The sequence below is a fragment of the Gadus chalcogrammus genome, chromosome 22 (genome assembly GCF_026213295.1).
Source record: "Gadus chalcogrammus isolate NIFS_2021 chromosome 22, NIFS_Gcha_1.0, whole genome shotgun sequence".
Lineage (NCBI taxonomy): Eukaryota > Metazoa > Chordata > Actinopteri > Gadiformes > Gadidae > Gadus > Gadus chalcogrammus.
The window spans coordinates 8,682,195-8,700,290 of record NC_079433.1 but is presented as its reverse complement, the minus strand read 5'-3'; the positions used below and the strand labels follow the sequence as shown (position 1 = coordinate 8,700,290).

The window sequence follows — 18,096 nt, the reverse complement described above, 5'->3', positions numbered from 1 at the left end:
CTGCCACAGCTTGTATCGGTTCGCAGCCTCATTTATGTGTGAGGATGATGCTTTGGTAGAACCGTCTGGGACACAAACGTATGGAAATAACGATGAAGATAAACACACGCAACTGCAAACAGAAACACATTGTACAAACACTAGGCTTGAAAACATGCAGAGAAACATGCAAAAATCGAAGACATACATATGTAAAGAACAAGAACCAGAAACTGGTTGTTGTGTGAGCCTGTTTTGTCTCCCTAACGGCCATGGTTGTTTTCTATGTCTTGTGTATACAGTATGTGGTGGTCGTCAACATTCTCTTTTCTCACATGGAGCTTCTCCATCCATTCAACCATACAACCTTTTCAGTCCTGCAACGATAACGAGTGTAACCTCGAATGAGCGGTGGAACCTCGATTTAAAAGAAACCGTCTAGCACGGTTTCAGATCAGTCTGAGATAATGAGATCACGCCCTCTTCGTGATCTCATCTAAACGTTTAAACGACCAAGCGATTTCGTTGTTGAACTTCATACAGCTTTCCACTCATTGTCACCTTTATTCAAAATGTTTGGTTGCTATGGAGATTCCTGCTTTGGTCAGGCATACACTGTTGCAATAGAAGTGTATGGATCATAGCGTAATAAGTAATTTCTGTCATAATTAATTCTGACTTTGCAATTAGGGGGGGGGGGGGGGGGGGGGCACAGTGCCCGCCTAGTTATGGAATTATTTTCACAGTTGGCGTGGAGCAACTGTAGGAATAAAGATGTAGGGAGGTGGCGGCTGTCATCTGAATATTTCATCCCATGCATCACGTGAATCTGATGTATAGGTCGTTCATCACAGCAAACGCAACACACACACACTCACACTCCTTGTAACTTTCAGCGAGCATGGCATGCCATGAAGCCTTTTTACGTTCAACATTTGTTATGCACACGTGCGCACAAAAAACATTGACTCACACACACACACACACACACACACACACACACACACACACACACACACACACACACACACACACACACACACACACACACACACACACACACACACACACACACACACACACATACACAATCAAGTAGCTTGTACATTTTTCCAAGTTATAAATAGAATTGAGAAGCAAAGGGGAGAAGGGACGGGAAGGTGTGTGCACGTTTGTGCGCCGGTGGCACGGTGCATGCGTGACACCAGCACTACTAACTGATTAAACAGCCTCTTGATAGCAGCGGGAAATTGCTGTTCAGGAGGAAATGAGCAGTGATGGGTTCTGAGTCGCTCAACCTCGCCCTGATCTGGCATCTCACAGGGCCCATCACGTCCAGAGCAGCGCTGCTTAACGACATTTATTCAGCTTGGGAAAGGATAGGAAGTGACACATAGAGGCTGGGACTTTGTTTTGTGAGGAGGGTTTAATGTGGCAATCCTGAAGATTGTCCATCATATGGTTATCTTCTCTAGTTCTCGAGCAGCCTCTGATGAGGAACGTTTGGTTAAGCTAAATGTTTATAAGATGGTTATACACAACCTCACATATAGGGAGGTACAGGTTAAACCTAGCTTGCCATTACCAGACACACCAGTGCTGAAGATTAGATTAGAGATTGACGTCAGACACAAGTTGTACGAGGGATCCTTCAGACCAATGTTAATTTGATCAGATTCAATCAGGTTAAATCCACATGGGCAGTCCAGTAACAACTATTTAGTAATATTAGGTAGATAAGAGTTTCATTATTTAGCAAAGTTTTTTCCTTTTTTTTTACAACTTTTAAGGGTTTAGGTGCAGTCAACAAGCAAATGACATATACAGTACATAACAATACTAAGGAAATGATTTCAAACACTTAAAATACATACAAGTAAACAATAACACACTTGAATATTCACACACACACACACACACACACACACACACACACACACACACACACACACACACACACACACACACACACACACACACACACACACACACACACACACACAGTATGTTTGGAAAGTACTGCCTTGAGTACTTTCCAACCACAAGCCTGTACTGATTGTACTGGACCACAAGTCCAGCACAATCTATACTTTTTCACAATCAAAGTCCAATTAAATTCCCGCCGTTCAAAAAAAACACCCACACTCACTTCTTGAGGTGATGTAATATCCAAAAATGTTCCCCAAGTCAAATGGTGCTGCCTCGCCTACAAAAAAAGCTCCAAAATGAACTTTTGGGAGCAAATACACAGGCTCCTTCCTTCCTTCCTTCCCCTTTGCTTAACTCAGGCCACTGCAAGGCTGCATGTGATGGCAGGCTTCTGTATAGAAGGCTCTGTGAGAGGCTTTTGTATGTGGAGGTGACTCACAGAGGCAAACAGAGAGAGAGTGGGAGAGAGAGAGAGAGAGAGAGAGAGAGAGAGAGAGAGAGAGAGAGAGAGAAACAGTGCGAGAATGCCCTGGGAGATGAGAAATAAGGATCGCTAGAGAGAGAGCGAGAGCGAAGCAAGATAGAGAGACCTGCCGACACCAATGACTTCCTCTGCCGTGATAATTGCCCCCCCCCCATCCCCGACAACACACCACCTCCTCTAACGTTCACGTGTTTCCCTGCTCCTCTCCACACGACCCCACCCACTCACCGACGTCACTACTCCCCCAGGCTTCCCCCGTGCCCCTCCCCCTTACTCACAAGCCTTTCTCCACACACGCGTGTCGTTTTCCTTTCTGCCCGCCTTGGCTCGCTCAAATTTCTGTGTCGCCTTTTCCATGGCGCTGTCAATGTCTCCACCACCTCCTCCCCCCCCCCCCGTCTCCATCCCTCTCTCTCTACCTCCAGTGTCCCTGTGTCTCTCGATCGCCCCTCTCTCTGTCGTCACCTTGGCGTCCACCCGTGTGCCTTTCATTGGAGACATCCCTTCCATTTCCTGTTCATCCCATACACTCTGTTCTCCATTGTTCCAGACTGTCTCATCTCGATTGTTTCTTCTTTCATTCACAATTCCAGTCTATCACTCCCCCCCCCCCCCCGCCGCCCACACACAGACACACACCTCCCCCACCACCACGACCACCATCCCATTCATGCCAGCCACTATTCCATTCTTTTTCATGTGTCGCCCTCATTTCAATTCCCTCGTTCTCCAGCCTGCTTTCTCTCTCTACCCCGCCGCCACCATCCATTTCTGTTTCTTTATCTCACACCTAATCTCTCTTCGCCCCCTCTTCTGCTTCCCCTTTATTCCTCCTCTTCTCTCTCTCATCAAGGACTCAGGGGAGGGGGGGAAGAGAGAGAGAGGGAGAGAGAGAGAGGTTATAAATGTATTGCCATCTTCAAAGGCCGCTGCCTGCCCAAGCTTCCCAACGAGACCTAACCTTTAAAGGCACAGGGCCTTCCTCATCCTCATCCTCCCCCTCATCCCTACCTCTCCAGAATGTCAGCCCTTATCTCTAACTGCCCTCCCCCCTCCGCCACACACACACACACACACACACACACACACACACACACACACACACACACACACACCCTTTCATCCGGTAGCTTTGCTCATCGTCGTCGTGTCCCCTGTCTGAGGAACAGGAATGGATAGGGGGGTGGAGGGGGGTGGAGGGGTATGTGAGGCTGGACAGTGGAGGGGTTGCCAGCCAGATGACCTTTCGCTAACAATGGTCTCCGTCCGTAATAAGGGGACCCCTCTTGGCGCCCGAGGGAGACTAAAATAGTGACAGGTCTCGTCTCATACTCGAAACTCATACTCATAATCACTCCTCCTTGACAGCGACGTCAACGTTTGTCTTCTTTCCCCCCCTCCCATCCGGACATGGTGTGTGTGTGAACCATCTGTGCGTAAGTGTTTCTTAATGAGCGTGCCCAGGCCTCGTGTTCCAAACCCGCAGTCCTCTGCCCCCTTGTTGACGTACCCCCCCCCCCCTCCTTGTTTGGTGGAATAAGCCAAGCGATTTCATAGCCAGCGCTGCGGGGAAGCACGGTGGCGCACACCACTTCAATGATGGGGGGGGGGGGGGGTTACACAGTAGCTTTGAGCCACGGCTCTGTTCACCGCCGCACGAGCGTCGCTAACAGAATAGCGGCTCGACGTGAGCTCCGGCAGAGAGCGTCGCTGTTAAACTCAAAGTGTGACTCACTGCACAGAGCTGTGCAGAAGTATCATTACAGCGCAGACGGGTACAAAGCGTTGCCGAGATGAAGTGATTTATATTCGAGCTAAAGTGAGTTATGATAAACTGTGTGTGTGTGTCTGGTGTGTACGTACGATCGGTGTGTGTGTGTGTGTGTGTGTGTGTATCTGTGTGTGTGTGCGCGTGTTTGTATCTGTGTGCGTGTGCGTATCTGTGCGTGTGTGCGTATCTGTGCGCGTGTTTGTATCTGTGCGTGCGGGCGTGTGTGCATGTGTGTGTGGGGGATAGCTGGTGTCTCGGTGGTGTTGTAGGGGGTGAAAGTGATACGGGGAGGGGGAGGGCCTTGTTATAGCGCAAGTGTGAACAGGAGGCTGAGACCTGTAATTAAAATATGTGTTTTGTACTTTGATCAAACATCTTACGAGAGAACGGGCATAAAGAAATGCCCCCTCACCACACACAAGCACACACACAGTAAGTGTGTCTAAAGGAAAACTGAGGAAAACATTTTTATCAATGGTAATTTATGTTAAATAAAATGTCCATAGTTAGGGATGTTGTTCATTATTGAAAACACGTTTTTAGGGTCTTAAAGCAGGCCTGGGAATATACAGTATTAATAATTCATTAAAAAAAGATATATTCCAGGGAATTCTGGATTTCAAACGGGAAACAATGAAGTCGTCGACACTTCTTTCTCGGCAGATGCTCTCGGCACAGCTGGGCCTTTCACAGGTGCTGCTGGGGCAGAACAAGATGATCTAACCTTCATCAAAGCCCCTGATCACAACATCAAAAGCTTCCCAGCAGCCAGTTTGTCATGCTTCAGGTCATGATTAACATCAGCGTGCCGCTGTAAATCAGTGTTCAGCCACCAAACACACACTATGCTCCATAATTGGCACATTCTTGTGGGACTCGTGTGGGACTACTTGTTATGGTATATTATAGACTAATAATGAGTGTCAAATTAGTAAAAATAAAAGTTTTTGTGTACTACTAAGGAGAATGCAAATAAAACATCCATGTCCATTTTCTCGACACACACACACACACCCTTTCTTCCGGTAGCTTTGCTACTGAACGAGAACAGCCTGGATATGGGGTGGGAGGGGGGAGAGGGGATATTTGAAGCTGGACAGTGGAGGGCTGGACACACACACACACACACACACACACACACACACACACACACACACACACACACACACACACACACACACACACACACACACACACACACACAAAGAAGAATAACTCCAAACAAGGCTCTTCTAGAATATCTATGTTGAGTCGGCATGGTAACGCGACGCAGACCCTTAGTTACCCGGGGAGATATCTCCGCGTGCGTGAAGAAGTTTAGTTTCGATTGTCGGGCGTCAGCCATATAAGCTGCCCACCGAGTCGCTGAGCTAAATAAATCCGGAGACGAGAAGCAAGCAGTGAGTCACGACCGACGCTTCCCCACACACACAGCTCTGCCACCTACCTGCCTGAAGAAGAGACCACCAACACGCACTAGCCAGTCGCTAACCGGTACGCGGTCTTTTAATGAGAACACTTAGCGAGTCCGTATTTTTGGACAGGCCTACGTCTCATTAGGTAGCAGTGGAGGTAAAGGCATCTTGCTCGAGGAGGCTTACAGGGAGAAATGGGCAATTATCCATCAAAATTCGAGAAATTATTTTATTTGGGGCAAGTGAAAGGCCGCTTTTCAGAGGCCTCATCGTAACACAAACATATAGGTGTTGCTCTTTGTATGTGGCCGGGCACAGCTAGTAGACTTATCTGCACTAATTTAGCCTCGTACCCGTGCCCTGGTACATAAAAGCAGCAGACCGATCATTAGTGTAAGGAGTGACACCGGTGTTGGTCCTACAATGACCCCTGTGCGAAAAGGGTCTGTGGTACAAACGTATAGGAATCAATATATTCAGTCCTTTGCTGCCCTCTGCTGGAGACAAGTGGAACTGCAGCCCGGATGACCACTGACGTGTTTGCTCTGGAGAACATGTGACCCGGTGGGCCAAGCTCCGGCTGCAGCATGACTCGATTATTACACCTCCATTCCCCCTATTGAGCATGCACTCCAGGCCATAAGGCCATTTCAATCTACGCCATCAAAACATTCTCGGTGCCCTATCAGACCGCATCAACGTTTGGCCACTGTCACTTGCCTCCCCTAAACGTTCACACCTCGAGGTGCACAGCAGACCGCTGATTGATTTTATGTCATTCACAATCACCGCTGCACCGGGTGATCCCATCCATAACAACCGCTGGGCTTCAGCTAACAGGTACAGTGCTACTATTGGAAAATGCATAAACAGTGACAACAATTCTGCAAGCGTACGCACTTTCATCGAGCACGCACGCACACACACACACACACACGCACGCACGCACGCACACGCACGCACGCACACATTGGCCCACTGCCAGGTGAAAATAGAAGCAGGCCTACTCGCTCTTGTTGTCTGTTGAATTTTAACCAGACGGGCAGCTGGAAAGTGGAAGGCAGCAGAGAGGACGAGACCTCTTTCGTTTTGCTCTCACCACTCTTCAGACCACCAAGGTCCTCGTCCGGACCACTCCAGTTTTGGAATCCGCTTTCCTGCCCTCAGCCAACCAAATGCTTTGAGCTCTTTAATGTCAGGGCCAGGGGTTAATGTCTCATTAGAGAATGGACCGGAATCGGTATTGAGACAATGAAACAGTTAGCTGCTCTGACTTGACTGAAGTAGAGTAGCGCATTTAACCCTTTCACAGTCCTCCTCGAACCCGCACAAAACATTATAACTGATAATACAGATTAAATTACATTAATGGCTTACATCCCATGTAACGTTCATTTATTTTCTACGTGGTGGGCGGCATTCAACCGAATAAATCCATCCATCTATTTCATGTCAAACTGCCAAACGGTCTCTGTTCTTCAACAGCTTAACAATAGGTCTGAGTCACTTGTCAGCGCTGACTGTGAAACCCCATAATACCCTGTTTTACAGCCATCCGTCAATAGGAGGGGGATCGTTATCTTGATGGCTCACAGTGCTGCTCCCCAGCTGTTATAGCGCAGCCTTTGTGGGACAGAGAAACATTGCCTGGCTCCCGTTCGTATTCCTCACCCCCCACTATGGGAAACATGCTGAAGTAGTAGTAGGATCCCCCCCCCCCCCCCGGGTCATTAAGTGTTATGTTTTATAGTGCCTTGACACATAATTGCATGTTTAAATACATATTTAAACCTGCGTCCTCTAACTCTTTTCCATTGCAGTCATCACTTTTGTTTTGAAATGTGATTAGTTTACCATATTTTCCCCTCCACGGACCAAATTGAACAAGAGAAAAAAATCCAACTTAGCGTAGGTGCGCATGCATGGGTGTGATGGGTGTCACATAACAATAGTTATCGTTGCAGTGAAGCAGGCAGGGGAGCCGTGTAAAAGGGACAGTAGTGAAATTAATTCGCAGCACACACTGCTCAGTCGGTTAAGCTTCATCTCGGAGTCGATCAATGCAACAAACATTGAAGTGCAACGCTTTTAAATACCTCAACATTAAGGGACAGACATACAGCGCTTAAAGCTATACAAAACGTTAAATCTAAATGTGGTTCAAGGGCGAGGGGGCTCCACGCGTTACACAATCCTCCTGCGCCCCCCCCCCCTCTCTCTACATACAGGGCGGCCCAGATACCGCACGCTATTCACGTGCATTCGGAGAGCTAGCGTGTGGCTGAGCGCCAGCGCATCGCGGCATCGTGACCCACTTATCACACAGCAGATCGGCTCCAACCCTCAGCAGCCTGAGAGCACTCTCCCTGCGTCACACGAGGCCGAGGGCAAGACATCTCTGAGCGTGACGGGGGGAGGATGGAGCATGTAGGGGGAAGCGGGAAGCGGGAAGCGGGACTCCCCCCCCCCCCCCCCCCTCTGTCTCCGGGGGGGCCGACACCGCCCGCTGACGTCGGCGAGCCCTTCACGAGGGCTGAGGAAAACATGCGTCTTGTTTCCTTCAAAATGGCTTCCGCCTTTGCGCATAGCCCAGACCCTCCCGTACAAACTAGAGAGGTGGCCGCGTGTCAACAGCATTCGGGAAACAGGGAACCGTCTGGAAAGGGAAAGAAGGACGCCCGGATGCCAACGCTAAAGGAGAAGCAACCCTTTTCGGTTCAAGATGATTCACGTCCTTAAAAACAATAACAACCGTAATAGGGCGTTTCACCGCAGGTGACCTGTGGGAGCCAGGGCGTGGCGCCATGGGGACGGTGAGGGGGAGAGAGGCGAGGATAAAGAGCGTGGACACCAGAGAGAGTCTGCAGGCCATCCTCACCTCAGCACCAGGGGACATTCCCTTCTTCCTGAGGGACGGGGAGGGCTCGGCCAAGCGCAGGGGCGTCGGGCCGCCGTTCTTCAGGTGGTCCACCGAGGGCGACTTTGGTACAGTCCACACAGGTGCACCATCTGGAAGGAGATGGGTGAGGTTAGGACCAAGTCGGAGGGAATGGGTGCGGGGGGATACGGTGTGTGTGTGTGTGTGTGTGTGTGTGTGTGTGTGTGTGTGTGTGTGTGCACGCGTCTGGTGTGTGCGTGTGCGTGTGTGCGCGCGAGTGTGTGATATATCGGTTCATTGTTATTTTTAGATCAACAAGAGCTCGCTTGAGGCAAAGAGAAAAGAATTGTCTGAATTAAAAAACAACCGTTTGAGAAGTGTCTCCGGGCAACCGTTCAAAAAGAAATACAACATAAATATACACTAATATCAATGATACATTTCCATTATCAAAATACCTTCAGTGGTATGGTCTATTAAATACCATTGATTATTTGACATTAAATTCTGAATGCGTAGAAACCAAGGCGTTTGAGTGAAAACTTGGCCCCAGTCTGAAGAGGACACTTGAACAGGCAACTCATCCACTACAGTGCATTAAAACAAACTTTGGAATTGCTTCTCATAAAAGATCCTATTGCAATCCACTGCAAAGAGACTGATATTAAGACCAGCCGCCGAAGCCTCCTCTCATTGCATATCCCAGCAGCCAAGTAAGGTTTAATGTCTGAATGCAACAGCCCCAGTCCACATTATCCATTAGTGAGTAGAAAGCGGTGCTGACTGAGACTGCAGGACGTGCTAGGGGAGGTGCCTGCGGCGGGCCCATCCAGATGAAATGCTATTAAGGATCGCTGGGGTCAGTCTTCCAGTCAACCGACAGGGCGATTTAAAGTGCTAGCCTGCCTGCTCCATTACATATCAGCTGTGTTGGTATACATACAAGGACAGGCATAGACGTCTGCCTTGCTGGCATGCACGCTGGCATATGGTACGTCTGATTAAGTCCCAAAACATTTACTGTTGGAAATGAGTTCTTACATGGCTTTATTACCCTGGTCCCTGAGCATTCCCAATCAGAAACATCATCTGCAATCACTGGTGTTTCTCAAGAGGTGGTGCTGTCCCTGCAGTTCAATCGGAGTGTTTGATGGGTCTTTAATTTGAGCTGAGACTTTGCTTTGGGATGTCACCGTCAGCACCAGAAGTAGAAATGAGTGGGCTACAGAAGCCATTGAACCTGGCGCATGCAGGTGAACTGAAAGGTCTATGCAGGCCAGTGGTGGAAAATCTCAGGTTCAGAGTCAAAAGTGTAGCCATCGTTTTTTACCTCACCCATGCAGCAATGCCGCTTGTCTGAATTATCGGTTGTGCATTTGAATTGTGGCCTTTCGAAAATGACGATGCTGTACTCAAAACAGGGAGGACTTTCATGTTCTGAACCCGGAAGTTCCAGCTTTTGTGCAGACCAAAACATTGAACAGACAAACGTTCATGCCTATTTTTCAATGACTTTACCTTCTATTTCTGGGCTTGGACATCAAAGTAAATACAGTTATAAGTGTGCCCCTTTTCTTTGTTTCTCAGACAAAAACACAAAACACACTTGATCAAGGAGTACATACAAGGTTACATGCCGTTGACATATCTTGATTGCACACCAACCAATATCGCTTTTCTTCATGGTAAAGGCGAAGGGACAGATAGGGCTAGAGCATGGTTGGTGAGCTAAATCCAATTCTTCATGGATTCAACATGTCCTTAAAGAAAATCAGGCAGTGTTGGAGGACCAAAACAAACTTTTCGGGGGGAAAGCGATTAAGGTAAGGGGAAAATACGTCCAATAGCCACCCAAGACCCCCCTGTCAAACCGAAATCTGACAAGGTATTTGGTACACCCCTCAAAGTCCCGGCCCCCTCTGGTCCATAACATTCCCTCTCAACAAACCAAGCCTAGAACGCTTGTTCACTTGGCTGGTACTCTGGTTCCACGCCAGAGTAGGCCATTCCCCCCCCCCCCCCCATGTGAACCCCCATGCTCAGCTTGCTAGTGGTGAGCAGTGGCCATGCAGTGGCTGCACTGTAGCGAGAATCTCCTGCAGAGGAATTGCTGTGAAAAAAAAAAAACATCAAGCCAAAAACCGACCGAGTATCCCCGTTCACAGCTGCTTCAACGTGTAACACTGCCCATGCCGTCGTGCCAGACCATGAACAACATTTGGCCAAACAGCGCACAGAGTCTCTCGATGTAGAGGAGTGTCGTAAGAAAATAAGCTAAGTTAAAGGTGGGTGGGTGAGGTACATGCCGGGAGCAGGGAATGCCTGGACCCCCGCGGGCCCTGTCGTCCAGGCAACAGACGGAAAGAGGTTTGTACTTGCGACTGGGCGGTCCCATTCCGCACCACCCCCTGTCTGACGAACAGGCAGAGGGCAGGGTGACTGCTGACGCATATGGGACAAAAGACCAACAAAGTATGAGGATTAACATGGGATCTGTCAGCCCGGCCCAAAGATAAGGCACGCACCAAACGCAACACCAGGAACCACATTTTGCGTTCTGAATTCTGTTACGTATTTGTATTTCTTCACACCAAAGAAGCAAATGCAGTTTCAAACAGGAGGGACATTGGCCCAAAATCTAATCTAGTTCCACCTTAATGTATCTTTGTGTTTTTTTTCTTTTGATTAGAAAGGGAATCCTGTAGCAAGCATCCAAAGGATGCTTGCTACAGGATTCCCTTTTTCATCCAAAGGATGCTTGCTACTTATAAGTCAAATAATTTATGAATGAGATGGTGTGCATTTGTTTAGTTTCCAAAAGACAATTCGCTAGGGAGGGTGGTTTTCATGGAAAATAATGACATGTGTGAGATAAGGGCTACGGACCACCGGATTTTGAGACAACAATAAAAAGAGCAGAATTTCCCCAGAATGCCTCCGTTCCGAGGAATGTGCAGTGTTCCTGATCTGTTGTATTAAGCTGGTACACGTGTTAAGCCATTGAACGCAGACGTCTACAAACATAGAAGCACCCCATGGCTGCAAAGGATTCCTTTAAAAGAGCTTTATTGATTCAATTTAAGTTTGGCACAGTAGGTTGAACATTGTAGCACGGCCCGACCCGTAGGCAACAAGGTGGTGTTCTTTGGTAAAGACCGTTAGAGACTTAGGGATAATAGGTTTACTGGACTTTAGACTAAATTAAGAAATACCTGCATAGTATTAGAGAAATAGGTTCACTTATTTACACATACCCCTATATTTACATTTTCTTCACATACACTTAGGAACACAAGTTTGAAATGCTTTAATGAACTTTTGTAAACAGTGTTGTCTGTAAGTGAACTTCCACACGCATTCACTCATGCATACACTTGGCACGCAGTAAAGATTTTCAGAAGGAATCATTTGCATTTTACTTCATTTGACAGCAAGACAAACAGCAATGAATGGGAAAAACATCTAAAACACAAAAAAACACAAACAACAAGAGGAACAACAACAAATACATTCACGAAACAGAGGTTCAAGTTCAAAAATCACTGTTTGAACGGAGACAACACTCAACAACATTTACCGCAGACACTCAAGTCCACAGACCCCAACAGGTAGGGACAAAGGCCACAGTCTAGCACGGCCAGGGGAGCCTTGACGCTGGGGTCGGGCCCTTGACGGGGGGACTGGGGGGAGACGGGGGACAGAGGAAATGGGGATGTAGGTGTGGGGGGCTCCAGAAGCAGAGCTGGAAGGGGACCCGGGGCCAACTCACCCGACTGGGCTCCGAGGATGGTGTGGTTGGGCTGGGAGGCCTTAGAGAGGGGCTGGCCCTGGCTCTGCTGGAGGATGTTCAGACACTCCCCCAGGCAGCTGAGGGTGGCCGCCGAGGTGGCCTTGAGCAGCAGCAGGTCCTGGTCCAGGCAGGACAGGGGTCCCTTGGTGGGCAGCGCGTCGATGGAGTGGACCAGGTTCTTCTGCTGGCCCTCTGCCTGGGACATCACCTGGGGAGGGAGCGGGAGGGACCCCGGTCAGGGTGGTACACTGGCAAGGGAATCATACCGCAGTTTGAACATGAGTGAACGAAGTGTTGACATATATTGCAGTCTGCTGCAGAACCCCTTTGCCCTAGATACCTTCTCTTTTTTGTAACAGAGTAAACAACTCCAAACTAAATATGCCCAAGTCCAAATGCAGACATTTTGGAGAGACCTGCCTGTACCGGAAGCACGCCTCAAGCCTCCAAAAGCTTCAATGTGTTCCCTGACAGTTTGGGAGGGATAAAATAAGTTACACACAATCAGTTCAGCCGAAGGTGTCAAATGCTGTTGCATTCCTTTGGAAATACAAAATATCCTTTTTCGGCAATGTCCTTGGTCAAGGGGAACCGAGTCGTGCCCTGGGTCATTGTACTCTGAAAAAATATATCAGCTTCTCACAACGATTGATCACGCTGCCAAAGGTATATTCGAAATGTACAAAAGCCATGCCTGAACGTCTACCACTTGCACATTTGCGATGCCGGTCACATCGTCCTCCATCCCTTAATAAAATCTCCCAGTACGACGCCAGCCGACCGGTGGACTTCAGGTGGAAACGATTTTGTCGGGGGGAGAGGATGTGATCAGCATCACTTATAGGGGACTAGATCATTTGTCATGCATTTCTATTAGGATGTTCAGGTCCAAATGTACCTTTGTAACCGTGGGTACAGACCAAGGTGAACACACCCAGCTACAACCCAAACACCCCACATAAATACACTCACATACACACACACTTGACATAAAAACAAGAAAACATCATAGCTTCTCAGGTGTGAATCTTTTTTATACACACACACACACACACACACACACACACACACACACACACACACACACACACACACACACACACACACACACACACACACACACACACACACACACACACCTAGAAGTGAAACATTCTGCTATGACTCACCTATAAGGTTTACAAAGTCCAGTCGGTAGAATTCATATTTCTGCTTTGTAATGAATCTAGGTTAAATAAAAATGTTTTATTCATTATCATTGCCTGGTGTCACAGCTACATCCGTACTTTCTTCAACATTAATATCACATCTGCCTGAAACGGTACGGTGAGCTATTTCCAACCAATTCACAACGCTTCACGGAGATCAGTAAACACGCCTCTAAAACAATGTATGGTCACCATGCAGTCAAGACTTATTTCCCATACACGAGTTATTAATACTGATTGTTTTCTAATGGGAAGTAATAAAGTCCTTGATATTGCTAGATCCAACCTTCAGAAAGTACAGAACCACAAAAGAACAGATGCCTTGATTATAATGGAGCCCAATCAAAACCAATAGACCATAAGAGGTGGCTGTTTTTAGTTTACAGTGCAAGACTGCAGGTTTATGCGTTGCTATGCAACCCTAAAATAATATGTACGGCTCAGAGATTCAAGACGATTACAACGCAAACAAACTACAACCGAAAATAGGTAGGAAGCCTAACACCGCTTACGGTCAAGTCCTAATGACTGAATAGAGAGAACGGCAGAGAGGGAAAGAGGACCCTTAAAGCAAGTAATTAACCACAATCCCACACAAATAGCTTGTTTAATCATGCTACGACTTTCGTCTGTGTACTCCAGATATAGAAGCTGCAAATTAAGGCTACAAAGGGCCACACAAACGCTGGCAGAGAGGGGTTTTTAAATAGATTCCTGGATGGGTTTGACCAGAGTAATACTCATGAACTTCGATGATCAAAGTTCCTTTATCTTCCTTCAAAAACGTATTTATAATATGGAGTGCTCTGCTCTCCACACCGAGCCTGTAATCATCGCCGGGTATGAAGTGTTATCGGTTATGTCAGTGAGACACAGCCTCCACGACCATCTGAAGTGGGCTTTTGAAGTATAAAGGACCGTGAAAAGTTACTCTGTCTGCAGCGCCATGGTTACATTTATTGAACACCTGTCCCTACGTGGACCAACCGTCATCCCACACTATGTTACATTCAAATGAAAGTTAAAGGTTGAGTATGGAATTCTCTTTTTTGACAATTTTTGCAATATTATTTGAAATCCTTATCATAATCCACTTACAGCCACTGAGTTAGAAGTACTGACATGAAAATTAAACAGGTCAATCATCTGTGGAACGGGCAGGGCTCGAAAAACTCCAACCAATGATTCCAGAACCACCGAATGGCATTGGACAGTAAGTACGTCAATCAAACGGTCGTACTGCACTCCCACTCCCCCTCCCCCGCTCCCCGCGCGTGACCCCTTCGTGCACATACTCAAAGTTCGTGACCCAGAGCAAGCTTCTGTTGTTATCCTGCGGTAGCTACTGGAACTAGCTAACCAGCTAATCCACATTTGGACCTAGCACTAGAAGACAACCCTAAAGTCCAACCTAGCTAGCCTGGCTCGCTCTCGCGCATCTGTGTTCGCCCTCGTGCATGATTGCGCGTCCATGTACTTGGAATGGGTGGAGTCAGAGAGTCAGCGTTGAAGGAGAAGGGGTAGGACCATTCGAGTTGTGTATTTTCAAAATCTGTTGGCTTTCGCAAATCCCATACCCAACCTTAAAGCGAAAATAAATAAATAAATTATAACAGATAAAAATCTTGCAAATACGCCACAATACGTAGACTAACGCAAGATATTCTTACTTCCCATTCATTCTGGGACACAAGCACACAAGACACTACAGCAACTGTCATCTGACCGGAAAAAGCCTGCAGCAAACCGGGACCAGAAGGCCTCCAATAAGGAAGCTAAGTGGTTGGGCTCGGAGCGAGCCCTTCCCCACAGCAGGCTCACTGCAGAGCCAGCAGGACCTGCCACGCTGCCAGAAATAGCCTGACCCTCAGTGATCTTACTCAGCCATGGCAGCACAGAGCACCGAGTGGAGAGAGAGAAGGGAAAGCCGTTTGAAGGGTTCACGCGTTGTGACAGGCAGGGCCGCCGCCGCTGCTACCAAGGCGAGGAGCGAGGCGGGACGCGGCCGTCGGGGGACGTCGACGGACGGACGGACGCACGACCCGTCTTTCGATTGGAGCCAAACATAAACGTGTAGGGAGATGGATGCGCGGATAGGATTGTGTTTCAACAGCGATACACGGCTGTAAGGATAGAGGGGCGGATAGGATGGAGCCATAAATGAAGAGACGGATGGACGGGCGGTATGTCGCTCTGGGTGCGTGCGGATCGGGTGAACGAGGAGGCTAACGCCATTACAGTGGGCTGCATTTTTCCAAACCCGGGTCTGAGCGATGGACCTCTGCGGTACAGATCGGTAACAGTAGAAAGAAGAATGTCCATCTTCCCTCAGATGAACAGCCGGAGGCGAGTATCTTCCTTGAGGGTGGGGGTATAGTGCTGTAGCAAAAGGTTGTTGATTAAAAACCCATCGCAGGCGTCACCCTAGGGGGGTGATCCCCGCAGGGGTAGAGACACCAAACGGACGCTTCAGAAGGTTGGTAAAACAAGTCACAGCAAATTACAGGAAGGTGAATCCCGCTGTGGGGAGTTTTCCATGAGCTAATGAGCTCCACACTTTGAATAAGTGTGTAGCTTCTGCTGCCTTCAAAGTTCCTTTATGACCTTGCATAGAAAAACGTTAGAACTTGAACATGCTAACAACGCTTATAAAAGCACCGCCCGTGAATCAACCTAAAAGGCAGCCTTGCTATCAGCGTAATGGAAGACAACGTGGAACAGTGGTGCATAAATCACACACACACACACACACACACACACACACACACACACACACACACACACACACACACACACACACACACACACACACACACACACACACACACACACACACACACACACACACACACACACACACACACACACACAGGGCCCTGTGCCAACGTTCCGCGGGCCAGGTTTACAGGCCAGGCCAGGCCAGGGAAAAGAAGTGCAATAAAAAGGGGTGAAGGATGAGGCCGGAAGAAGGTCCCAACCTGGAACGTAGGAGATCACTTTGACGATAAGACAGCAGGCTGGGTTTCCATCGGAGAGAGGCGGCCTTATGGAAGAAAGGAAAAGAACAAAGGCCACTGCACTCACACTAACTGGGATATGGATCACACGGTACAAGGAGACCCATTTTCTCTTCCACATTGCGAGGCCATCTGTGGTGATGTCGCACTTGAGGAAGACAAATAAAAAATGACCAAAAAACGAGGGAAACACCAAATGGCTGTGTATTTTGCCTCCGCGGCAGACACCATCTGCTCAGTGTTTACCCTGACCGTTGGCGGTTCACTTTGGGGAAAAGAACGCCCCCGCTTTGGAGAGGTGAGAGAGATGACGTGCCTCCCGCTGTGGCTGAGTTCCTTTCCTTTTCTGTGTCAGACCGAATCTCATTGAGCAGAGTTATTATTAGTGCCACAAGGCAGGGACTTGGCAGAGGCTGGGCTGGGCTGGAGGGGGGGTGTCGACATCCCATCCAAACCAGCCGGGGATTTCATGTACAACAGCGGCTTAGAAAGAAGGCCGGTGTGAAGAGAATGCCAGATCCATTGATGGTCCCGATATCTGGTTGGGTGATCTATTTCAGGTCTAATTTAAGTGTAAGCCACAATCGTTTCAGTGTTCCCGATGAAACAGTCAAACGGTGGTTGTACGCTAGTCGTCTATCAGCACGGCGCGCGGCTGTCCTCGAGGGAACCATTACAATGTGGTTTGTTAGAACACCTATAATGTGTCTTTGTACCAACCAAACCAAGGCCTCAAACAGAGATGTCCTTGTTTTTATTTCAGAGCCACCGACCGTGTCTTACATTAATAGGTAAAACGATTCCTCTCAAGCTGTGCCCTCGGATTTAGATCTGTACAGATTCGGAAGATTTGGTTTCTAAAGAGGACAGCATGTCCCTTGTGCCAACGGCATTGAAGGGTTTTTCCAGTAAAACGATCTAAACATATCCAGAATCCAGACTTTTTCAAGGATTTACCAATGCAGACACAATATAGACAAAAGTGCCATCGATGAAAAAATAATGTATATACGATGCCAGTAAAGGAAACGGGCCCTCAAAGCCCATCCTGACAGAGCTGGTGCAACCCACTTCTCCCCCGTCACTCTCCATTATGCTCCTGACTAGAAAACGTTTCTTTTTCATGCTTCACATTTCCTCTTCTTCAGAATTGTCCATTAAGGTCCCCTTCTTGGTCCCTCTTCCTCCTCTCCCCGTGTGCAGCCCAAACAATGGGCTCGTTCATCATTTTTGAAAGCCTTTCCATCAGCTAAAAATGTATTGAACTCACCTTATCTCCATAATTCAGCAGCCTGGTACACAGTTCTCTGCCAACTACCGATAGAGCCCTAGCTAGCAGCGAGCTAGTTATTTCCCACCTTGAACACCTTGCTTCGGGTCTAAAACATTTGGATTGGTTCACTATGAAGACAAATACCAAAAGAATAACAGGATGAGTCATGTGAGGATGTATCATACCATTTGTTTGAAAGATAAGATGAAAAACTGACTGGATACGCAAGAAGACCACAGAGACATAGTTGTTGTGTCTGGAACGACGCATCTTAAGTTGAGTAGATTGATGAGTAATTCAACTTGGAGAATGGCCAAAAAGGAACATGAAGTTCCAAGAGGAGATGTATGAA

The 18,096-nt window shown here is 47.9% G+C and overlaps 1 protein-coding gene across 2 annotated transcripts in view; it reads right to left on the bottom strand.

The window, feature by feature from the left end:
* LOC130375466 (oxysterol-binding protein-related protein 10-like) overlaps positions 1-18,096 on the bottom strand; it is a 51,737-nt gene that overhangs the window by 13,113 nt on the left and 20,528 nt on the right. For both annotated transcript variants that reach the window (XM_056582402.1, XM_056582403.1), the window contains exons 6-7: positions 12,226-12,454; positions 8,457-8,587 (exon numbers count right to left, since the gene is read on the bottom strand). In XM_056582402.1, coding sequence (XP_056438377.1) covers positions 8,457-8,587; positions 12,226-12,454 — 360 coding nt within the window. The remainder of the gene's footprint in view (positions 1-8,456; positions 8,588-12,225; positions 12,455-18,096) is intronic.